Genomic DNA, 23573 nt, shown 5'->3' on the forward strand with positions numbered 1-23573 from the left:
AACAAAGATGGCCGCCGCCGCCACTACGCGCCGGTTCGCTCGCAATTCTCACGCGACTCCCACTCCCCCGGCATGTGCGTGCGCCCGCGCTTTATGTACATCAAGATGGCGGCGGCTACGGAAAAGGAAGGCGCGGAGGCGGGAGGACCCAGGGGGAGCCCGGGAGGAGGCGGGGACAACCGGAGTGGGTGAGTGGAGAAGGGGGCGGGATGGGGAATCTATTAACTCCTTGACTGCCCCGGGGGATGTCTTAGTAAAGCGCGGCAGGCCTCTCTGGTTACTGGAGGGGTTAATGGGGGTGTGCAGTGGGACATGTTATTATATGGGATGGGGACGGGGTGTGGAACATGTTATTATATGGGATGGGGAGTGTTATGGGAGATTTTATATGGGGTGGAGAGTGTTAGGGGACATATTATATAGGCTGGGGAGTGGGACATATTATTATTATTATATGTGATGGGGAGTGGGACATATTATTATATGTGATGGGGACTGGGACATATTATTATTATATGTGATGGGGACTGGGACATATTATTATATTGGATGGGGAGTGGGACATATTATTATTAATATTATAATTATATGTGATGGGGAGTGGGACATATTATTATTATTATTATTATTATATGTGATGGGGAGTGGGACATATTATTATTATTATTATTATATGTGATGGGGAGTGGGACATATTATTATTATTATTATATGGGATGGGGACTGGGACATATTATTATTATTATATGGGATGGGGACTGGGACATATTATTATTATTATATGGGATGGGGACTGGGACATATTATTATTATTTATATGGGATGGGGACTGGGACATATTATTATTATTATATGGGATGGGGACTGGGACATATTATTATTATTATTATTATTATATGGGATGGGGACTGGGAGATATTATTATATTGGATGGGGAGTGGAACATAGTATATGGGCAGGAGACAGGACAGCTTCCAGCGGTGCAGGAATGTCCTCGCTGTGTGAATGGGCATGTGCTGGCACCACTCCTGTATATGGCGTGGTGACAGAGGGGCTTCTCTATATCTTTGTAGGATTGTGGAAGGGGGATCTGTATGGGGTAAAACGCGGGAGGGGGCTTTTTTTTCTATGTTGGGTGATGTTTGGGGGCTTTACTATATAGGGAACGTTCTTTATGGAATGTGTTAGATGGATTCCCCTACTATTTTGAGAGTGTGAAGAGACTCTTTAATGGGGTCGTCTCATTTAATTTTTTGTGTGTGTGTATATATATATATATATATATATATATATATATATATATATATATATATATATATATATATATATATATATATATATATATATATGAGAAATCGGAGCTGCTCATTTATACAATTCCTGTCTGTTTGCAGAGACTCCCTTCAACTGAATTCGGCTGCTGCTTTGGATCCAGAATCATCCAACGAAAAAGACACATTGGTATCGATTTTAAACAGGCTGCCTTCTGCTTTTTATTGAATAATTAGTTTGGCTTTGGAAGGCAAAGATGTTTTCCCCATAGTCACGTCCTGCTGGGGTTTAAGGTGCAATCTCATGTAGCGGTACAGAAAACCTTTCATTAATAAGTCACCACTTTGATTTGCTCCTCTGAACAAAACGAAATCGGACATCTTTGCCTTTAGCATGGCTCCATGAGTTTACAGACTAACATAAGATTGGCGAAATGTCTGCAATAGGTTTTCTTTTTTCTTAGCTGCTATGTGAGATTGCATCTCCAGGCTGCAGACTGATTATGCGCTGGGCACACTGGGTGTAATACTTTCAGCTTCCACTGTTACATTGATTTTCACCTGCATTAGGCCTCGTACATGGTTTGAGATATGGAGCGAGCTACAAACAAACGTGTGTATTCCAAAGCGCATGGCCATAGTGAGTGTGAGCTTGCATGTGAGATACAAGGATACCAAAAGCAGAGGAGACACACTTGTTTGCTATTGTAGAGCTACAGCCTGGTCATGTGAGCGGCTAAGGCTTGTTATATAGTCCTCGATGCTGTGCGCACAACCAGCGCGTTTAATTGCTAGGGTGCAAGTGGTGACGCGCACGGTTAGGGGGCGTGACTCTGGCGTCACAGCATTAGGCCGCGCTGTGATTGGTTTGCGGCGTGGCAGCAGCGCGAAAATACAATATGATTGTATTTTCCCTGGTCTGCCGTGCCACCGTTCACGCCTGTGCGCGCGCGTCCCAAGTATACAAACGTCTGGCTAACACAGCCAATTATAATTGGCGCACAGTAGCGCACTATATTACACGCCTATCAGCCAATGAAAATGTAGTGCACTATTCTGCCTGAATACTGTTCAAATGACTTTTTGTCAGTTCAGTTGTGCTTGCTTGCTGTGAGAATATGGGCAACTCAACTATTGAACATTTGATTTCTGGGGTTTACAGATGTGAACCTTTAATTCATACATGACAGAAATATCAATGATAATTTATAGAGAGAAATTTCTGATGTATTGTCCATAATTGTTTTTTGTAGTGTACAATGCTTATTTCAGTGTGTGTGTGTGTGTGTGTGTGTGTGTGTGTTATATACACACACACACACACAAACAGGGCATGTTTTCATGCATGACAGCGTGTGTATATATATATATGTTTGCAAAATACTTCTGTAAATTGCATGGCATTATGCATATTATTTGCTAAAGGCGTGTTATGCATGACACTTCCTTGACCACACACACACACACTCCATGACCGCACCCACCCCCTTGCGCTCCAAAAACCTACAGTCCACACATCGCCGGAGAGGAAAGCTTGCGCATGGCAAGTGGCACTGTAACACTATCTTTCACTATGGATTAAGACTAGGTCCCCGCTGGCGGCAGCGTGCGCGCTTCACACCAATCCCTCACCTCCTTACTCGCAGGCCCCAGTGTCTCCTTGCTTGTTGGCCCTCTTCGTGCTGTGGAGCGTCAGTCAGCCAGCAGGGGATACAACTCGATTGTGTTCCCGTGCGGTCACGTGGTGCGCCGGGAGCCAATAGGAGGGCAGATCTCATAGACCAATGGGAGCGCAGCTTTTTGAAAACCAGGAGTGCTGGGTCATCCGTGCTGTGCTGCGTCCTTTATTTTTTTTTATAGCTCACCTGATAATGCTGAAATTATCTCCAATACACCTCTAATTACCCATAAAATAATAACATAGGGAGATGTTATAACTAAAACTCTCTAGGTTGCTTATTAGTTTACTTGGGGGAGGATATCAAAGTGATTACATTAACAGGTAGGGCAGATGATGCTAACCACATAACTTCATATTACATTTCATATGACATTATATATACAAAGTGCAAATGAACAACTGGTATTCTAGTATTTCTAACATTGCACACAATAATACAGGCTACTCGCTGCCACCCCAGAAGGATGTCAGCCTCTGCAGAAAGGATGGAGAGGGGGTATGGGCTCCTTTATTTATATATATATATATATATATATATATATATATATATATATATATATTTATAAATATATATATATATATATATATAAATAATTATCCCCAGAGCCTCCCTATCACAGGGGAGAGATAAGAGGGTCACACAGCAGCCAGCGCGTTGAATATCCTTTGTGCTGACTGTGTCACTAATGGGCAGGAATGTGGAATCATAGTGAGAGTCGTACGTCTCAGAATTATCTCTGCAACACTGCAGGCCTCAGACTCCCAAGATCCAGGTCAGAGACAAAGTGATTGCCGTGCCTGCCCCTCCCGATTTGGCCATGCCCCCGATCGCTGCCTGCAGATCGCGGTTTTATGTTGTGCACGCGACGCCAGGTGCACGTGCAGCAGCCTCCACCGGGGACTTGGCCTTACACTGCGTGTACAGCTTGGCCAGGGTCAAGTCCGTGCACGATCAGTGAACCCACTGTGAGACCCGTTTCCTCCTGTTGGATTCATCAGTTTGAGCGTGGTCACTGGTTCTGCATTTTGAAGCTGGTAGTGGTTGCAAACCAGAGTTCCGGTGACATTGGGTCTAAGGGCCAGGGTCACTAAGCAGTTCTTAACCGTAGCACACATTTCAGCCCCATATACTTGAATAGGCTATGTTTTAGCGCTGTTTAGTAAACCTGGCCCTGTGGATGCCTTGCAGCCCCTAATATGTTGTCCTGTCTCCCAGGATGCAGCAGTTGATAGTGCAGAAGGCATGGACACCCAGACTGGTTCTGTGGACGAAGAGAACGGGCGTCAGCTCGGGGAGATCGAGCTGCAATGCAGCATCTGCACAAAGTGGTTTGGAGTGGACACTTTTGGGATAGACACCACGTACGTTTCCCCCTGAAGTAGAAAATGTAGGATGTTCAAGTGTGTGTGTGTGTGTGTGTGTGTGTGTGTGTGTGTGTGTGTGTGTGTGTGTGTGTGTGTGTGTGTGTGTGTGTGTGTGTGTGTTTTCAATTGTCTTTTCAATTGTCTTTTCAATTGTCTTGGCAGTCATATCAGGCCAACTTACTGTATACTTCACCTCCCAAAACGACAATTTCTCTATATTTTGGCTTTTGGAGTCAATAATTAAACTGGGATAGTGCCGACCGTGGCACTACTGCACAGGAACTTCCATTGAAGTCAATAGTTTGTACTTGATTTGTACCCTGATTGGCACTATCACACTTTATTGAATAATCCCCATGGTCCCAACTAGTGGTGTACCGAGAACCCGGAATTACCTGGTACTCGGCGTTACCCGGCACATTTCCAGCTACCCGGACATTACCCGGACCATGCAACTGAGAAGTGGGCTCGGTGTCGGGTAATGTCAGGGCAGCTGGAAATAATCTTATTACTTACCTTTCCGAAGACATCTAGGACCAGCAGCAGCAGCGGTCCTGTGGCGGTGGCAGCATCGGAGGTGTCTTCAGCCGGCGGGGGAGCTGCAGGAATCCCTTCCACAGCACCGAAGCAGGTAAACAGTGTGTGTGTGAGCCGCCGGGGAACCACGTGACCGGAGCAGGAGACGGAGCGATCCTATTGGACAGCACCCCCACCCACCCCCCTCCCCCACCCCCGGCTGAAGACACCTCTGATGCTGCCACCGCCACAGGACCGCTGCTGCTGCTGGTCCTAGATGTCGCCCCACCCTGCAGGTAAGTGCCAAACCGGGTACCCGACCGGGTAGAACCTTTAATTTTGGCCGGGTACCCGTTACTCGTTTTTTTTTTATAAATGAGGACCCGGTCCAACACTAGTCCCAACTCTATCCTTTCCCTCTTTTCTTTGCCCGCTTAATCCCTACAGTGCAGGAGGGTCTAGGCAGTGTATAGTGGACCATGCCTCTCTTTTCATTCAATGTCTGATTTTCTTGTCTCTCTTTAATGTCTTCTCTTTGCCTCATAGCTTTACAGTACCCTTCAACTGTAACGTACCCTTCCGTCCACACACTCCCTGTACATGCACACTCATCAGAGTTGAACCTACAAGCAATGGCGAGTCCCCAGTTCCCAAGGCAATTTACCTTTTTGTGTGCCAGTAAAATAAAAGTATAATCAAGATGGGTCATCCAATAGGAAGCTGCGATGTCCTGCTTTGATGACATTGTGGCTTAGGTGGTGGCCATATTGAATCCCCAAAAGGGCCCTGAAACAAGCAAACAAAAATACCACTTGTGTACATTCACATGTCTCAGACAGGCCCACAACCCTGCCTTTCCCCATTATCTCTTCACATACAGTGCTTCCACTGCAGTCGGGGATTCTGGGTAATGATGTGAGCACTCCGTGCGTCACTAATGTGTCAACAATTTAAAGCCACTTCAAGCGCAAGATGAACTCTCCTTGTATAAGAGAGAAGTGCCACTAACCCTGCACATGAACATAACCCTTGATCTTACATGAGGGAGTTGTGCTGCCCGATTAATTTCTAACACCCGCTTTTCTGTTCCATGCACAATTGAAGCTACATGTAATGGCAGATATTTGAGTTGTAATGTTCCCCCTCTTTTTTTTTTTTTGTAGGTCATGCCTGCCTTTCATGACGAACTACAGTTTCCACTGCAACGTGTGTCATCACAGCGGGAATACGTATTTCCTCAGAAAGCAAGCGAGTAAGTGGCCTGTAAGGTTAGGGACAGAGGTTAAAACTGACAGAGCTCTGTTGATCAAGGACACTACAAGATTTGGGGGGAGCAAAGTTCAAATGCAGCTAGTGTTATAAAAAAAAATTTGTTATCCTTCAACTAATCTAACCTTGCTTAGAGCAAATATTTGGCTTTTGTTCCTAAATTACAAGTCACATTTACATTTTTCAATGTTTAAAATTTTAGGGATACAAAATAATGTCAATAATTAACGTAACACAGATCTTTAATGAGGAAAAAAATGGGGAGGAAGAGGAGGCAAAATGTGACTTGCAGGGGCAAAAAGTGAAAAATGGCCTCATATTAGTTGCATTGAAGTTGGGGTTATTACGTTTTAACTAGGGCTCCCAAACTGTTTGAAATGGGGCATTCATATTTCAGAAAGTGTGTGTGTGTGTGTGTGTGTGTGTTTGTGTGTGTGTGTGTGTGTGTGTGTGTGTGTGTGTGTGTGTGTGTGTTAGGCAATCGGTTTAATTTGCTGTTATCTGATGTTTTGTAGCAGTGAACATGAGTACTAACTTTACTGTTGCTATTTACCAGTTTTGAAGGTCCGGTGTTAGAGTGAAAATCTTATTGACTAGTCACTTGTGTATACTTCGGCCCAAAGAGGGGTGATCATGGGCCAGTATCACCATATGTGGGACATGGATCCATTCTGGAAGCAGCAATGGGAAATAGAACTGTTGGGACTGCTTCTTTGTAAAGCCGCATTTTCTTAAAAAGAAAAGGCAGGGTTCTCCGGAGCTGGACCATGTTTTTTTCTTCTCCATGGACCCTCTGTTTTACAAGGTACTTCTGTAGGGGTGCCGGTATCTCATGCATGTTTAAAGCTCCGTTGTCCAGTCGGTGGGGAGCGCAAATATGTGAATAAAAACACAAAATAGTGCAATATGTCTGAAAAAGATCAGTGAATTTTCAGTGTAACCTATAGACTGTGTACTCACAATCTATCTGTTCTTTTAAGCATTTCAATTTCCATTGATGGTAATACACAGCCAGTACCTCTGGGTGTGTGGGAACCTTTTGTATGAGAGAATAAAAAGCCCCAATAGCGTAGACTGATAGACAATTTATCAGGAAGGTAAGTAAAAGCATATATACATTCGCATGGTGTCATACAATAACAGGCACATCAGTAGTTATCGGGACCGGAATAGACGCCGTCTGGGATTGTCGGCTCACAGCGTTCACCCCCCCCCCCCCTGCTCGCGTCCACAGGTGTTCTAGAAAGAGACATATTTAAAGCTCCGCCAATAGGAATCAGCCAGTGCTTCCCATTGGCCCGTGTGATGCTGGACCTTTTAAACAGCCATATTGCTCTCCCAGCCAGGGCGGCTACCGGCATGAGCTACCGAGTATCTCGGGAAGCTGGGTGTCCCCGGGCCAGAAATTAGTGCGATTAATCTCTGGAGACCCCCTGCTTTCCACCTCGGGGGAGGGGAGGGGGGTAACCATTTGTAAAGCAGATATTTTGGAAGATTCACAGCAAAGAAATAAAATTTAAAAAAAGCTGAAGAAAGTTATCACCAAAAGGGTATCATGTTCAAGGGGGTCACCTTTGTCATCGTCTTAAACATAACTCATTAAAATGTAAAGACCCTCTCCCCACACACTGCAAAATAATCCATGTGTAGCATTATTTGCAGCTCCTGAGTTGAATCTTGGGAGGGAGATCTACTTCCTTAGCTCAATATTTGTGTGATGTCCCTGTATGGTTAGAAGATCATTCTCTCCCCTTCACATACCAAGTGCCGTCTCCTTTTCCCGCTTGATCCCCTGGTAAACTGGGGAAAAGAAAAACATTATTAAGATGTCATTTTTAAGCAAACCAGCTTTTCACGTCTGTGATGATCATACCTGTTTCATGAAGCAAATGACATTTGTAAACTACATGGGTTTTGCTTTTGTATGGGATTGCTGTTCGGAAGTTTCGTAGCAGGATCTGTTTCCGTTTTGCTTACTGTAGATCTTTAAACCTATTTATGTGTTTTGTTAATTATCATTGTTTTTAATCCTTTATTTTAGACTTGAAGGAAATGTGTCTTACTGCTCTTGCAAACCTCACATGGCAGTCCCGGAATCAGGATGAGCACCCAAAGACTATGTTCTCCAAAGACAAGGTAAAGTTTCAATGTCGGGCTGTCCATCATCCATCCTTCTTTGGGTGATAAGACTGTTTGTCAGTCCTTTAGCCCGAAAGTAAATTATTGCTCTGTTTTGTAAAGTAATTGTGAAGGAGCTGATCTGCTGGGGTTCAGTGTATCCGGAGAAAAGACATTTAATTTTTCACAAGTTACAAATAAGTTAGTTACTTTAAAGCTGGAGACCAAGCACTAGCCTAAATGTGTTTGTTTTTAAATCAGTTCTGTACTATGAGAAAAAACTTTTATATTTTTTTTATTTTCTTTTTTTAAACCACTAATTTTTAATGTATTCAAATATAACAAGCATTTTTGTTTCTATAGCAACCATTTACAAAGTCACATCCCATTCCTCTTCTGAAACAGTCTCTGGCACACCCTTTTTGAGCCCTGTCCTCTCTCTAGCAGTGCACCAATTGTATCTAGTGACTGTCTGGCCACATGATCTTCCACACAGAACTTTGCATCTTTGGTCCTCTTCAACTGCACTGACAGCCATTTAGTGAATCCCCAAGCTGAATCTTCGTCGATCACAGGAGAACGGATCGATCGTCAACTTAGCTAATTACTTATTGTGTTGATTGTATTGATGCACATATTAAAGGGGAATACAAATTAAAACAGGCAGCTTGGTCTGCAGATTTAAGAGGGGTTTTTATTTTTGCTTAGGATTACACCAAGTGGTTTAAAAAAAAATATATATATATTTATATCTGTACGGCTGCACTTATAGTGCCGGTGACAGCGACGCGATGTCTCTTCAAAACAAATGTATTGAAGCCGTCGCGTGCGATTATAGTAGGGTTGGTCGCGATCGCTGCAAGTCGCTTCAATTTGATTTTCCAGCAATCGTAGCGTGACGTCAGCGTCGCCGGCACCACAAGCGCAGCCTAAGGATGATCCAAAATACCAGCACAGCAAAGTAGAAGGAAAAAAATTAAGTATTTAGTCAAACACAAGCAAACATCTTGCTTGATGTTTCAGGGGAAACTAAATTGCTTAGGGCCAACCAATTTAAACCCAAATTTGTGAAACGGAGAGTGGTTGGGGCTAATGTTGCTGAGCAACAACTAGTGAGGAGTAAGGCGTAAAAAACAGGGTTGGGCAGGGACTAGGCAACAGAGCCGACATGGTAAGTAACACTATACAGCGGACAGTACAAAAGCAATAATAAATAAACATGCAGGCAACCGCGTCACAGAACAGAACGGTCCCCTAGGGACTGAAACGTCGGACTAATGTTTACTTGTTGGACTTGATAAATACTAAATTTTTCTTCTACTGTGCCGTGCATCATATTTTGGATCACAATCCTGACCCTTACTGACTTGGTTACCCCCTCTCTACCTTGCACCACATCTGCCTGTACAGGCACTCTACCCAGTGTGTGCATCCATCTTGCTTTGCTACTGTGTGTGTGTCTCGTGAAGCAGGGGGTCCCCAGAGCTGAAATGAATGTGGTTCAGCTCCGGGGACTCCCTGCTTCAATCCGATGTTCAAAATAAAATGTAAAAAAAACACAAAAGTAATAGCGCGCTTTAAAGTACGATGTTTACTTTGAAGGAAAAATCACGCGCTGCTTTTTTTTTATTATTTAAAAGGATTCTAATTCAACATGAGCGTTAACTATTTTTAAAATATCTCCCGTTAAACATTTTGTTTGCCATGTAGACGGTGTTGCATTCCAAAACAAAAGAGAAATGATATGAGTTGTTGACAATCAAACAAAATATATAAAGAATGTGTCAAGTGAGTGCTATGAACACGGAGGGTCCATCAAAACATGACAAACCGAGGAAAAACGTCATGCATATTTATATCTGCAGGTAAAGCAAGTTTGTTAAATCCACCTGCTATTCACAGATTGCACACAGCCTCAAATCTGAGATGTGAGGATCGTCCCTCCAGCGGCGTCTCGCCAAATACAAACATTATATATAGTGTGTGTGTGTGTGTATATATATATATTATATATATATATATATCCATATATCCCCCGGCTCAGATCCGCGGTTCAAGCAACATTAAATTAGAAGGCAGTACAAAACGTTTTGGGTCTAAGGTCTGACCCAGCTGGAAGGAGCATTCCTACTTTTGGGCTTTGGTGTGTGCACCCTGTGAATAACCGCGGGTTCGAGTGAGCCTGTCGGTGTAGTTGTACATGAACATTTTAGCAGTTAAACACGTGTCTTAAATGTTAAAACAAAAAAAAGTTTTCTTTTAATTAAATGAACTCTAATTTGAATTGGTAATGGAGGAGATGTAGAGACAGGAGTGGGTATAAATGTGTTTGGGGTGTCTGCGCACAGCAGAGGGCGAGTGCCTCCGTGTGGCATCAGAACGGAGCACTGAGGGTTACGCAGGTAATTTTGTCTCTGCAGGATATCATTCCATTTATTGACAAGTACTGGGAGAGTTTAACCACACGGCAGAGACCTGGGAAAATGACCTGGCCGAACAGCATTGTGAAAACTATGGTAAGGATAACGCTATACTTGGCCATATGTATATCTATCTATATATCTCTGAAACCCATGAATGTTCTCTCCGGGGACCCCCATTTTCCGGAGATACTTGCCTCCGAAGTAGGTGCCAGTAGCCGCGCTGGCTGAGCATGCTGGGCTTTTAACGGTTTAAAGCTCCCGCGTCACATGGGCCTATAGGAAGCCGTACCGATGACGTCAGGCTTCCTATTCGCCCGCACAGATCTTTGAGCAGCGAGTATTGCACGATCCCTGACCGCCGAAGAAAGAGGCTACCAGCACCTACTGCTGAGGTACGTACCTCCTGAAGCAGGGGGTCCCCATAGCTGAAGTTAACGGGGTTCAGGTCAGACAACCCCCTGCTTTAATCCTATATAAACAAATGTCTGGCGTCAATTGCCTTTTTAAAGCAGCTTTTCGTGTGGTTGGTTATTTTAAAAAAAAAAAAATTCTTTTAGGGTTTTTTTTTTTTCTTTTACAATTTCTTTAAAAAATGTTTAACATTGTGTGAAGCAAGGGGTCCCCTGCAGCTAGACCACGACAAACTACAGGGACGCCACGGTTTCTGAGGTTTCATTTAGAAATGTCCTTGGAAAAATGAATGCGTGGAAATACAAATGGTCCCCCTCTACCTTTTCTCTGAGGACAGGGTGGGTATAAGGGTAAAGAAAACGCTTGACTCACAAATACTCCCCAGTCAGAGGCCCCTTAGAAACACCATTTGTAATTCCCAGCAAAACCAAAGACCTCTTTCCTTTTAGAATAGTTAGATCAGTTAAAAAATAAACCATTGTACTGTATTGGTAAATTCTATGACGTGTGACCTGCTACGTGGGTTTGCAGCTTCAATCTGTCATTTTATTTTCCATGTGTAATCAGGGTAAGCAAACCTTGTGCACACTAATACTAGTTAATCAATTTGTTCTCACTATTGGACATGTTACAGGGTCATTTAAAGGTGTACAAAGAAATCCCTATTGGTGAAAGTTGGCAGAGATGATAGAATGTTTTTTTTTTTTTTTTTTGTTAACCTGTTATCTTCCCAATGATTGCATGTAGGAAATGACCAAAGTTACTTGTTTAATTGGTTTAATAGTCCCACGTACTATCAAAAATGTTTTTCTTAAGATGCAAATCACCTGGAGTTAACGCATTAAACAGGTCGCTTCCATCGCTTCATGTGGTTCCCAAGTGGGGCTGTCTCCAAAAATGACTTTAAACAATAGTAGGGGGACTGCCGCATAGATCCAATGGAGTAAATATTCAAGTATAGCGCATATAGGGATAGGCCGCGTCTCCTTGCATCTTGTGAGATTGCCTGTTCCATCTATTAAAGTCCAACGCCAGATTGGGAAACTGCTAAATAACATTTCTTATATTAGAAGCCGCTGTGTGTCCCTGGATATATTTTTATTTAGGTATCATTTGCTATCTCCATTTCATCGCTTTCAGACTAAGGAACGAGACGTGTTTCTAGTGAAAGAGCACCCGGACCCTGGCAGCAAAGATGCGGAGGAGGATTACCCAAAGTTTGGCCTTCTTGACCAGGTGGGATAGCCTATAAGATCTCCCGTCTCACCACTACGAACGTCCTGTATCTCTCGCTCTGCTGCGGTCCTCCTCTTACACTCTGCTCTGACCCGTCTCTCTTCTAGCCCTCGTTATCTGTATTTAGTGCTGGCTGTCTCCTTTCTCCCCGATATATCTCTGCTTTAATCCCCTGCGCTGTCCCTGCCTTCCTGTTGTGCTTGGCTCAGGGCTGACTCCTTTCCACCTTTTATCTCCACCTTTCCTTCATTTAAGTCTGCCCTTGCTCAACCCTGAGCAAAACACAAGGGAAGTCTCGTTTCGGTGCATCTACAGCTTGAGTTTAGGTGCTGCCTCTGCCTAACGTACCGTTGGCTGTCACCGCCTTTTTGCCATATTTATCAGTGCTGTCTAGTTTATTCACTTTATTGCATCTTCGACCTGTGTTGCTATACGAGACTGCCGTAGAAACCGGAATATGAAATGGCTATTGCTTTCAGGACCTCGCAAACATCGGACCGGCCTATGACAACCAGAAACAGAGTAGCGCAGTATCTACTGGAGGTGGGCTAAACGGTAAGAGAAAATCGTACATTGTGCAGTCTAACGTCACGTCAGAGACTTAATAGCTGCGTTAAGGTGCCAGTCACCTCTTATGATGAGACTTTTTGTAAACTGATGCATAGGGGGGTAGATTTGATGATCCATACTGCCCCTCACCCCTCTCTTTATTTTGTCAGAACTAATTCTGCTTCCACGATGAGCCATGCTTTGCAATGCGATGCAGGGCCCCTTTGGCAGCAAAATGGATTAGGTTAGAAGAAAAAGTTCCTATCTGGGAGTGTCCATTTAACTTGCTTACAAAATATATATATATTTTATGAGCAAAGTGGAACTGCCACTTCCCACATGTAAAGGGTGGAGAGGCGCTTGGGGAGGTGGGGGCATTGCAGGGCCTAGACTACACAAGCGGGAAGAGCTGCTTGGCAGAACAGAAACAGAAGCAGGGGGTGTTGGGGTGTTGGGAGCGGGGAATGGAGTTTACTAACCTGCACGTTTTTGTTAATAGGTTCAGTGGCAGCCAGCAGTTCTGCAAAGGGCAGAGGAGCAAAGCGTAAGCAGCAAGATGGTGGCTCCACGAGCACAGCCAAAAGGACCAGGAGGTATTGTCGCAGTGTGTTAAGTACCAAAGTGTACTGATAACAGTGACATGGTTCAAGGGGTCACAACTGGGTGATTGTAAGTATCCCTAAAATACTTTTTTATAGTCGCTTTGTAAACACGGTGAGCTAAGATTTTGGTGGGGTTTGATTTCCTCTGGCTCCTCCTCCTTTTCTTCCCCCCCGTGTGTGTGTTGTTTGTGTGTGTGTGTTATGTCACTCCATTTTAAGCAAGAATTTAAAATCAACCCCCCCCCCCCTTTATTGGCTCTGTGATAAGGATGGGTGGGTAGGAGAAAGGTAAAGAAAACACTTGGTTGACAAATGCTCCCCATCCAGAAGCCCCAAAGAAATGCAACTTTGAATTCATTATCAAAGAAGCAAAAACGGCAAAATTGATGCCTTTAGCATGGTTCTATTTGGTGGAAGAAGCAATTTAAATTACATTATTTGCAACAAAAAAAAAGTATTGTCTTTAAACTCCAAATGTATCTATTTGTATGAACGTTGAGCCTCTTGGTGTATACATTTTTGTATACTTTTTTTGTATACTTTTTTATCTGTTGAATAAATGTTGTGGTTCTGCATGCTTTCTGGGGGATTGCCCTATGAAAGTGCAGTCACTTCTTTTTTTTTTTATATGGCTTTTGTTATGAGGATGTGGTGCCAAAGAAGTGTGGAGCCAGTGTACCCAATCAGACTAGCATTTTTGCATTTGCGTTTCCCTATCCGTTTGAGCGTGACTGCTAGTTCTGCATTGTGGAGCTGGCAGGATATTGCAAACCAGACATACAATTATTTGGATGAATGCCCTTTGAAGGGACTTCACAACATTTTCGATTTGTAATGAACATTGGGAGTGCACAGGATAAAAGATCTAACTCGCTAAATTGGGTCACTTAAACACTGTCACTTTGGTCCTATGTGGAACTCACCCTTTTTAACTCATTGAGCATGTCACTGGTATTAGGTCACTTTGGTGTTGCTGAACCGCCGAAAGCTATTTACTTGCACTGCTGATGAACCTTCATTAGTCTGTTGGTGTCCCCTTCCAGCGACCCGCTGTTCTCGGCACAGCGCCTTCCCCCTCATGGTTATCCCTTGGAGCACCCATTCAACAAGGACGGTTACAGATATATTCTGGCTGAACCGGACCCCCACGCGCCGGACCCGGAGAAATTGGAACTGGACTGCTGGGCAGGCAAACCGATTCCCGGGGACCTGTACAGAGCGTGTCTGTATGAGCGGGTGCTGCTCGCTCTGCATGATCGCGGTATGGAAGGAACAATATGGGCAGTCTGGGAGAAAGCTGGGTAGGGAGCGGGGCAATAGGATAGGAGAGGTCAGGGATAGGCAATGATGTGGTGCTGCCACCTTCAGATGGGCATAAAAAGTAATTGTGGTAAAACATGAGTTACATTTAAACTCCTACTGCCCTCTTTACGGCTTTATTCTACCACTCCCTGTACACCCTGACTGATACTCTGTGGTCCCTCACTTCTTTATATCCCCTGCTTCAGGAAATACAGGTCAGTGCAGTACACTTGCCTTACACTACTGTCTTTCCAGCACCTCAGTTAAAGATCTCTGATGACCGCCTGACAGTGTTGGGGGAGAAGGGATACTCCATGGTGAGAGCGTCCCATGGCGTACGGGAAGGGGCCTGGTACTTCGAGATACTCGTGGATGAGCTGCCCCCAGACACTGCCGCAAGGCTTGGCTGGTCTCAGGCCCTTGGTAATGACTTTAGAATCTGTTACAGCATCAAACTTTTTTGTGTGTGTGTGTGTGTGTGTGTGACTGTGTGTGTGTGTGTGTGTGTGTGTGTGATGCTTATTTATCTCTGGCCCTTTATATTCAGGCAATCTCCAGGCTCCCCTCGGTTACGACAAATTCAGCTACTCCTGGCGCAGCAAAAAAGGGACCAAGTTCCACCAATCAATCGGGAAACACTATTCAAATGCGTATGGCCAGGGAGACACACTGGGGTTTTATATTAAGCTGCCAGATGAGACTGAGACTGCACAGGCACTGCCCGACACGTATAAGGACAAGGTACAGCTGGATTTCATACTGTAACACTCAATATGCAGATCAGTCCCTCGGTCACACAATATAACATGCTGCCCTGTTCCATTAAAATCAGGTTATATACCAATTAAGGAACGGGGTGGAAACATTTCAATGATTTCAGTTAATACCTGTGCTTCAGGCTAAAAGGCTTAAATATTAATCATATAACCCAGCTAGATCCTCCCAGGTAATGGACTTCACAGTTCCCCTCTGTGTGCTGCCATGCTCAGTGTTCTGCATCTCTCTGCTCCCACACGCTGAGGTCCTGTATGACTCTGCCTGTGACAGGACCTGTTGGAGATGGCAGATTGGGGTGTTTAAAAAGAGGTGGGATTTTAATTTAAGGTTTTTATTTCCAACTTTGTTTCTTTAGCAGGGATGTTAGGCCGGGATTATTGTCAAAACAAAGGAATGTTGTCCAGTGAGCGCGCACAGTGCGCCCGACCAAGCATGCTTTTTTTTTTAAGAAGACATTTGAAATTGTTCTTGCCGCGTCATGTGAGCGGTTCAGTCAAGGAGGGATAACCGCTCGCGTGACGCCACGCCTCCCGATGCCTGAAGCCGGCAGTGCAGATTTCATGTGCGCGCAACATCACGCTGTCGCACGCACGCCAGCCGTATAATCGCGACCTCCGAAGCATTTTTCAGTCATTTCATCTTTCAGAGAGCAGAAATGCATGGGAAATGTACAGGCGGTCCTCGCTTATCCACCGGAATCTGTCCGGCAAGCCGCCGATGGATAACGGACCGTCGCATTGCGGGTCCATGTTAATCCGCGGCGGAAAAGCCGTTCCATGGTACATGGAGCTTACTGTACCAGAAATGACATGACGAAAAGGCAACCTGGCCGGCGACGCCTGTTATACTTAATATTCTATTTTTATTTATTTTTTAACTTCACTAGGCTTTTAATAAGGAAAAAGAACAATGCTCTAAATAATGATACTTTTGTATGGCATGTAGCCGGCCTTTAAGTAACGTGCATCTGTGGCTGTAAGAACTGGTTTCCCTTTAACCTCTGTGCTCTTTCTGTTTTATCTTCAAGGCTCTGATTAAATTCAAGAGCTACCTGTATTTTGAAGAGAAAGACTTTGTAGACAAAGCAGAGAAGAGTTTGAAACAGACTCCAGGGAGCGAGGTAAGTCATTCAAAGGCTGATTAGTTGATAGGCTAATAATGACTCCATATGGTGCTAAATAGTACATCATTTGATGGAGAGTTCAATAATGTTTCGGATCCAGTTCTTCAAAGATAAAGCCTTTGAAACTTCATGCATGGAAAACTCAATTGTATAAATCTGGGGTACAAAAAAAAAATCACAATTTGATTTATACCTGGAAAAAAGAATATTAAAACCAAAGGAAGAGGAGGTTTCCCTTCTTTTCTGTGGCACATAAACCCCCATTCTAGAATTGCTTATTTATTCCAATTTGCAAGTCTTGCTAACAATTTGATTTAATGCTAAAATTGATCCTATCACTGTCAGATCCTGCTGCCTTATTCTTGATATACTTGAGAGACCTTCAGCAAGGAGTGAATGGAGATTCGGCATCTCTCTTCTAAAGGATCCAGGCGTCTGTAAACATCTTTGAACTGCTTCTAAACAATATTTTGAGAAATGTTCAGATGCTGAAACTTCATTCTACAGTGTTCGGGAAGCTTAGAAAGCCACATTAAGAGGCTCTAGTATCCATTAATATTCATTAACAAAATAGCTCAAACATAGCTTGAAAAAGTTATAAAATCATTAGCGACTCAGTTTATCTAATTTTAAGAATGTTCTTGCACTAAAACTCAAATCCTTAAAAAAAAAAAAAAAAAAAAGCTGTGTGTGCTGTGCACGCGCATAGTAAGTGAAACTTCTTTGTCTTTTGTCACAGAAATTGTATTTGTGATGGTGATGTTTTTAATTAAAAATCAAAACACAATTTCAGTTCCAAAACACAAAAGTTTGACCGCGTGTTTTAGCTATTTGCACGTCGATATTTATAGTAACTGAATTCCTTTGTGTGTGTGTGTCTCTCTCTGTGTGTGGTGTGTATGTCTCTGTGTCCTGCCCCCCTCTCTCCTGACTCCATCCACACCGGCGGAGCTGCGGACACGGGGGGGCTCTGTCTGAGTCTCCCCCCTGGCAGAGCTGCGGGCTGTGTGTTCTGTGTGTCAGTCAGTGTATGACACACATACCCTCTCTCTCCTGACTCCCCCCACCCCCTGGCGGAGCTTTGGACACGGAGGGCTCTGTTTGAGACTCCTGAGCAGCTCCCCCCTCCCTCCCCCCTAGCAGAGGTACATGCCTGGAGCAGCCCCCACTCTCTTCCCCCTGACGGAGCTGCGGACACGGGGGGCTCTGTTTGAGTCTCCTGAGCAGCTCCCCCCTCCCTCCCGCCTAGCAGAGGTACATGCCTGGAGCAGCCCCCACTCTCTTCCCCCGGCGGAGCTGCTGCAGCCAGCCACCCGGCAGAGGTACAGGGCCATGGGGGGGGTACTGAAGGGCACTTTAACGCGTGTGGTTCGCTCTGCCCTCTTCCTCCCCCCCTCTGTTGGTGCTGCGGGGGGACAGCACGCTAAACCTCCCCCCCCCTGTTACTGTACCAGAGCAGGAGGCGACAGGGCATGGTAACACGCGCATGTGTGCGCTCACTCGGCACTCTTCCTCCCTCCATTCCTCCAGACGGTGCTGCGTCATTACTGCGCGTGTGGGGGGAACGGCGCCGCTGCCAGCCACATGCGTGTCTTTCCTCTGCGTCCCCATGACTACTGCGCATGCGCGGCATGACAACGGACATGTTGGGGGAACGGCGCCGCTGCCAGCCGCTTCTGCGCATGCGCAGAAGTCCGTAGTCGTCGCCATTTGTAATGCACATGCGCGCCATTGCAGCGGATGTATGGGGAGAATGGCGGCCGTTAGGAGCGGCGCCGGCGGCTATCTCCGCCGCATGTTACAGTAAACGCGGGGGGGTTTGGGAGCCGTGACGTCACTTCCGTTTCGCATTTCGTCTCCATCTCTCCCGTTTTGCCCCATCAGAATAGGTGCCACTAAAGAAGTTTCACTTCAAAATACAAAAAAACAAAAAAAAACCATGTCTTGCAATGCTGGCTGCTGCATTAAAGCCCGCTACCAAAATGTTTGATTCTGATTGCAACAGGGCTGGTAATATGTTGGCAAACCTTTTTAAAAGGCAGGAACAGAAGATTAAGAAATCAAATTACTGCTGGAAGGGATAATAACTAGCGAAATAAAACGTTAAAAAAAAAACAATTCTTCTAAGTCTATAGACCAGGTTATAAAAACAAAAAGATCCCGGACAAATCTGAAATACATTTTCTTAACTCGCTCAAAGGAGAAAACCTGTTCAATATAACCAAACAAAATTGTGAATATCAAATAATGAAAGAAGAAATTATAGAATGCCTATAAAGCTATTTACACCATTAAAATCCCCCAGGTCCAGACAGATATCCAATGGGTTTTATAAATATATCAAAACCGTTTGTTTCTGACCATTTTAAGAACTTCCTAACCAATTATTGTCATTAACAACCTTTTCATAGAGGCAGTCACAATAGTGTTGGAGGAGCCTGGAGAAGACCCTACTATCTGGCAGTTGTAGGCCTATGATCGTAAAACCATTGTTGCCACAGTTTTGGCCAACAGATTTCTATTTCTGAAAGTTTTCTTAAGAAGAGATTAGGCTCAGACAGCATTAGAAAGTTTTGTAACATTATCAATCATGCCAACAAACTCTGAACCAGTTGTAGCGCTTTCTCTAGGTGCAGAGAAAGCATTGACTGGTGCAATGGTCCCCTTTTATTTGAGGCATTAAAATGGTTTGGTTTTGGTGATGAATTATTCAATTATATAAATATATTCTATTCCAACCCTAATGCAAGAATTATAACCAATAATATATTGTCAGTTGGTGTCCCTCTATTGTGCTGCACATGTCATGGGTGCCCACTTTCACACACATTATTTGTTTTGACATTGGAATCTCTTGCTGTTCCCCGATGTTCTCACAATGAACAATATTTTCGAATACTGCAAATGATAGTGGCGCTTACTTTTCTGAGGGGATTTACTTATTTTTTTTTTTTTAATTCTAGCATATTGTGTTGGCCACACAAGTAGAGTTTCCCCCTCCCCCTCCCCCCTTCTGTTTACAAAAATAAATTGTACTTCAATTTGATCAATTTGGTGCATTTGGACAGAATGCGTTGAATCGGAACATTTTATTCAAGAATATTCACACAAACTTATCTTAAGTGGTGTTTAATGGCTTCCTTTAGCGAAGTGAGCTATAACATAATATCAGCTCTATATAGAGATGCCAATGCAAAAGCCACAATATCTAGAGAACTTGTCTGTAATCTTTATCAATATCTAGATTAACTGGGATAAAACGAAGTTCTACCATTGAATAACAATTCCATTAAATGTTAATATTACTGTAAAATATTAAACTTCAAATGAAGCTCTTCAATTAGGTACTTGGGCATTAAGTTTGCACCTAAGCATTCAACCAACAGTATTGACACTATTAAAAGCTGGAATTATGTTCTCATGTTTAACTGTCTTTGTGCGATAGGATGGAAACCATACATTTATGATCTTGACACAGATAAACTATATACTAAAATGTTACCCCTTCCACTTGGCAAGAAACGGTTCACAAAGTAATACAGTACGTTTATAAATGAATGCTATGGAAAAATAAAATGCCCAATATAGCCCTAAAAAACAGTTTCTGCCTGAAGACCGAGGCGGTTTAGATATCCCAAGTGTTGTGGTTTTATCATAAAGCATTTGTTCCAAGATTACAAACCCCATGCGTAATATATTAAGACCAGCTATTATTGCTATGTATCTTTCATCCAAACTCACCAGAGCCCCCTTGTAGAATAACCCTGTTCATATTTCACACTAGCTGAGAGACCTGGCGTTGCCCGGGAGTCACACTGCCCCCCCCCCCCCCACACACACTCCCCCACCCCACACACACTCCCCCACCCCACACACACACACACCTGTCCCCCCTCCCCCACACACTGGCCCCCCCCTCCCACACACACACACTGCCCCCCCCCCTCCCACACACACACACTGCCCCCCATCCCCCACACACTGTCCCCCCCTCACACAAACACACACTGTCCCCCCCCTCCCCCACACACACACTGGCCCCCCCCTCCCCCACACACACACTACCCCCCCTCCCCCACACACACTGTACCCCCCACACACACACACTATCCCCCCACACACACACACTGTCCCCCCCTCCCCCACACACACTGTCCCCCCCTCCCCCACACACACACTGTCCCTCCCTCCCCCACACACACACTGTCCCTCCCCCCACACACACTGTCCCACCCCCCCCACACACACACCCCCACACACACTGTCCCACCCCCCCCACACACACACACACACACACACTGTTCCCCCCCTCACACACACACTGTCCCCCCCCTCCCCCACACACACACTGTCCCCCCCCCCTCCCCCACACACACACTGTCCCCCCCCTTCCCCCACACACACACTGTCCCCCCCCTCCCCCACACACACACACACTGTCCCCCCCTCCCCCACACACACACACACTGTCCCCCCCTCCCCCACACACACACTGTCCCCCCCTCCCACACACACACACTGTCCCTCCCCCCCACACACACACACTGTCCCCCCCTCTTCCCACACACACACAAAGCCCCCTCACCTCTGCCAGGACTCACAGCACCGCTCCTCTCTCCCACGCTCCTCCGATTGTCGCGCGCCTGGCCCTTCTCTGCTCTCCCGTCCGGGGAGCACTGCGCACGCGCCCCCTCTCTGCACCTGTGAGTGCGAGCCGCCGAGAAACGTGCAGCAGGGAAGGTGCAGGGCCTGTCCGTGTGACGGGGGAGAGTGACGGCCACCGGGAGGGGGGAAGGTGCGGGGCCTGTCCGGGGGGGGAAGGTGAGCTGCGGTCCGGGTGACGGGGGAGAGTGACGGCCACCGGGAGGGGGGAAGGTGAGCTGCAAGGGGGCCTGAAGCAGTGGTGTGAGTGTGAGACCAATGAGAGGTGTGCGGGGGCGGGCGGGCCAAGGGACCAATGAGATTGCCGCTAGGGACAGGGAACACACCAGGGAAACATACATACAATGCTTTCAGAAATATATAGTAAGATAAACATTTAAGAGAACTCGATGACACGTTTTGATAATGTTTTGAAGTCAGGGGATAAGTCCACCTGGTATAAACCCCCTTATTTGTTACAGGGGAAGAAAACATTTAGATCAGGGATGGCCAACTCCAGTCCTCAAGTGCCACCAACACATCATGTTTTTAAAAATATCCCTTCTTCAGCACAAGTGGCTGTCATTCTGACTGAACTACCTGTGCTGAAGCAGGGATATCCTTAAAACCTGACCTGTTGGTGGACCTTGAGGACTGGAGTTGACCACTCATGATTTAGATGACCCAAATGGGATAAATGGTGGTCTTTATACACCTAATGATATGGTGAAGGATCCTTCCTGTCTGTTTTAATCCTCTGGTTCAATCGTGTAACCGCAACAAATCGCCAAACTTTAATTGTTGGCCTGCATTGTGTTAGAAATAATTTACAAACATTTAAATTGTCTAAAATCCTTTATTTAGCCTCTATAACCAAAGACATTTAAGCAGGGCGTACATACACACTGATAATTTATTAGAAATACCTGAGCGAAAAAAAACAGGGACAGTTGGTACAATTGGGTGTAGAGGTACGGACAGGAATATTTTGTTTCTTCAAATCTACAGTACTAACTCAATCCCTATTCATAATGCACCTCTGTGGGACCCCTAATATGTTTGTAATGTTGGTTCTGCAAAACATCAATTGGTACTTGAGCATAGCACATTCACTATTTTACGGGGGGGGGGGGGCATATGTTACAAGGCAAAAGTGGCCCAACTCTGGGGCAAAAAATCTATACCATCTGTATCAATGAAAAAGATCCTACTGATGGCAATAGGATTTTGCTTTGATACATCTGGTTTGATTTTGCTTTGCCCCGAAAGGCACCACTATTGAATTGATTCATGGTTTATGGACTAGAACATCATACAATCGTGTCTAAATATTAAAAATGACTGAACCATTACTTTTTTGTTATATACGGACCACATAAACGTTCCACCAATACTCCCAAAAACCTTAAATAACATTGTTTTTTAAATTTTTGACATAAAGCAGCAGTCCATGCTGCCAGCACATACCCTTTTTTGGTATGTTTTACTTGCCTGACAAGTTAAGGTCTTGATCAGTGGCTCTGTAACCTCCAGGGACCCACCAGTTCCTGAGCCTTGAATGGGTTTGTCCACCGGACAAGGGAAAAATCAATTTCAGAGGGGATTGCTGCTTTAATTCTACTGGCTTTATAATCTATTCTGCTGAACTAGGATGATGATGATGATGATGATGACTTTATTTCATATATCTCTTTTCTCTCAATGGGGCTTCACAATTACAGTATCGTGCGCGGTACTCAGCACATAGGAATTTTACAGGCAGTCGAGAATTCCTTTTGTGTGTAACATTGTCGGTAACCCATTCTGATGAAGGGCTTGTGGCCCCGAAACATTCATTGGTGCGTTTCTCAACATGTCACCTCAAATCCCCATAAGTTGTTTTGCAGCCGAGGCTGTGCCACCTTCTTCATGTTTCCTTTGTCCACCGAATGTTGGTGGTAATTAGTTTTGAGTACTGTACTTACAAATGTGAACGAATAGCTGCAGTAGAAATGTAATCTGTACACAAATATTTAAATATACGTTCTCCTATAGAGCAAATCAAAATAGACACATGATCCTGCTTTGGAACAATTTCACACCATTTCCATGTAAACCTCACACTTATGTGTATTTATTTTCTTTAATTACCTCTTAATATTGTATAGTGTCTTACATTATTCTAATACAAGAAGTGCAACTGCAGAGCTTACAATCCGTAGTATGTTGAGAGTTGTCCTTGTGTGTCCTTGTCCTCAAATGCCTTTTTCAGCCACACCGCAATTCTGTTTGTGAAAAATATAAATATCC

General features: G+C 44.6%; 1 protein-coding gene across 3 annotated transcripts in view; it reads left to right on the forward strand.

Moving 5' to 3' along the window:
- The first annotated feature begins 64 nt into the window (after positions 1-64).
- The window catches only part of ASH2L (ASH2 like, histone lysine methyltransferase complex subunit), a 26321-nt gene continuing 2812 nt past the window's right edge, over positions 65-23573 (forward strand). The window contains exons 1-13 of one of the 3 annotated variants that reach the window (XM_075601215.1): positions 65-188; positions 1395-1461; positions 4169-4314; positions 5997-6085; positions 8144-8238; positions 10641-10736; positions 12195-12290; positions 12770-12845; positions 13339-13432; positions 14464-14702; positions 14999-15166; positions 15291-15484; positions 16548-16640. In XM_075601215.1, the coding sequence (XP_075457330.1) occupies positions 73-188; positions 1395-1461; positions 4169-4314; positions 5997-6085; positions 8144-8238; positions 10641-10736; positions 12195-12290; positions 12770-12845; positions 13339-13432; positions 14464-14702; positions 14999-15166; positions 15291-15484; positions 16548-16640 (1569 nt within the window). In that variant the 5' untranslated portion in view covers positions 65-72. Of the gene's footprint in view, positions 189-276; positions 299-1394; positions 1462-4168; positions 4315-5996; positions 6086-8143; positions 8239-10640; positions 10737-12194; positions 12291-12769; positions 12846-13338; positions 13433-14463; positions 14703-14998; positions 15167-15290; positions 15485-16547; positions 16641-23573 lie in introns of those variants that run through there. The other 2 variants (XM_075601216.1, XM_075601217.1) reach the window with 2 other exon arrangements.

The sequence above is a fragment of the Ascaphus truei genome, chromosome 5 (genome assembly GCF_040206685.1).
Source record: "Ascaphus truei isolate aAscTru1 chromosome 5, aAscTru1.hap1, whole genome shotgun sequence".
In the NCBI taxonomy this organism is placed as follows: Eukaryota; Metazoa; Chordata; class Amphibia; order Anura; family Ascaphidae; genus Ascaphus; species Ascaphus truei.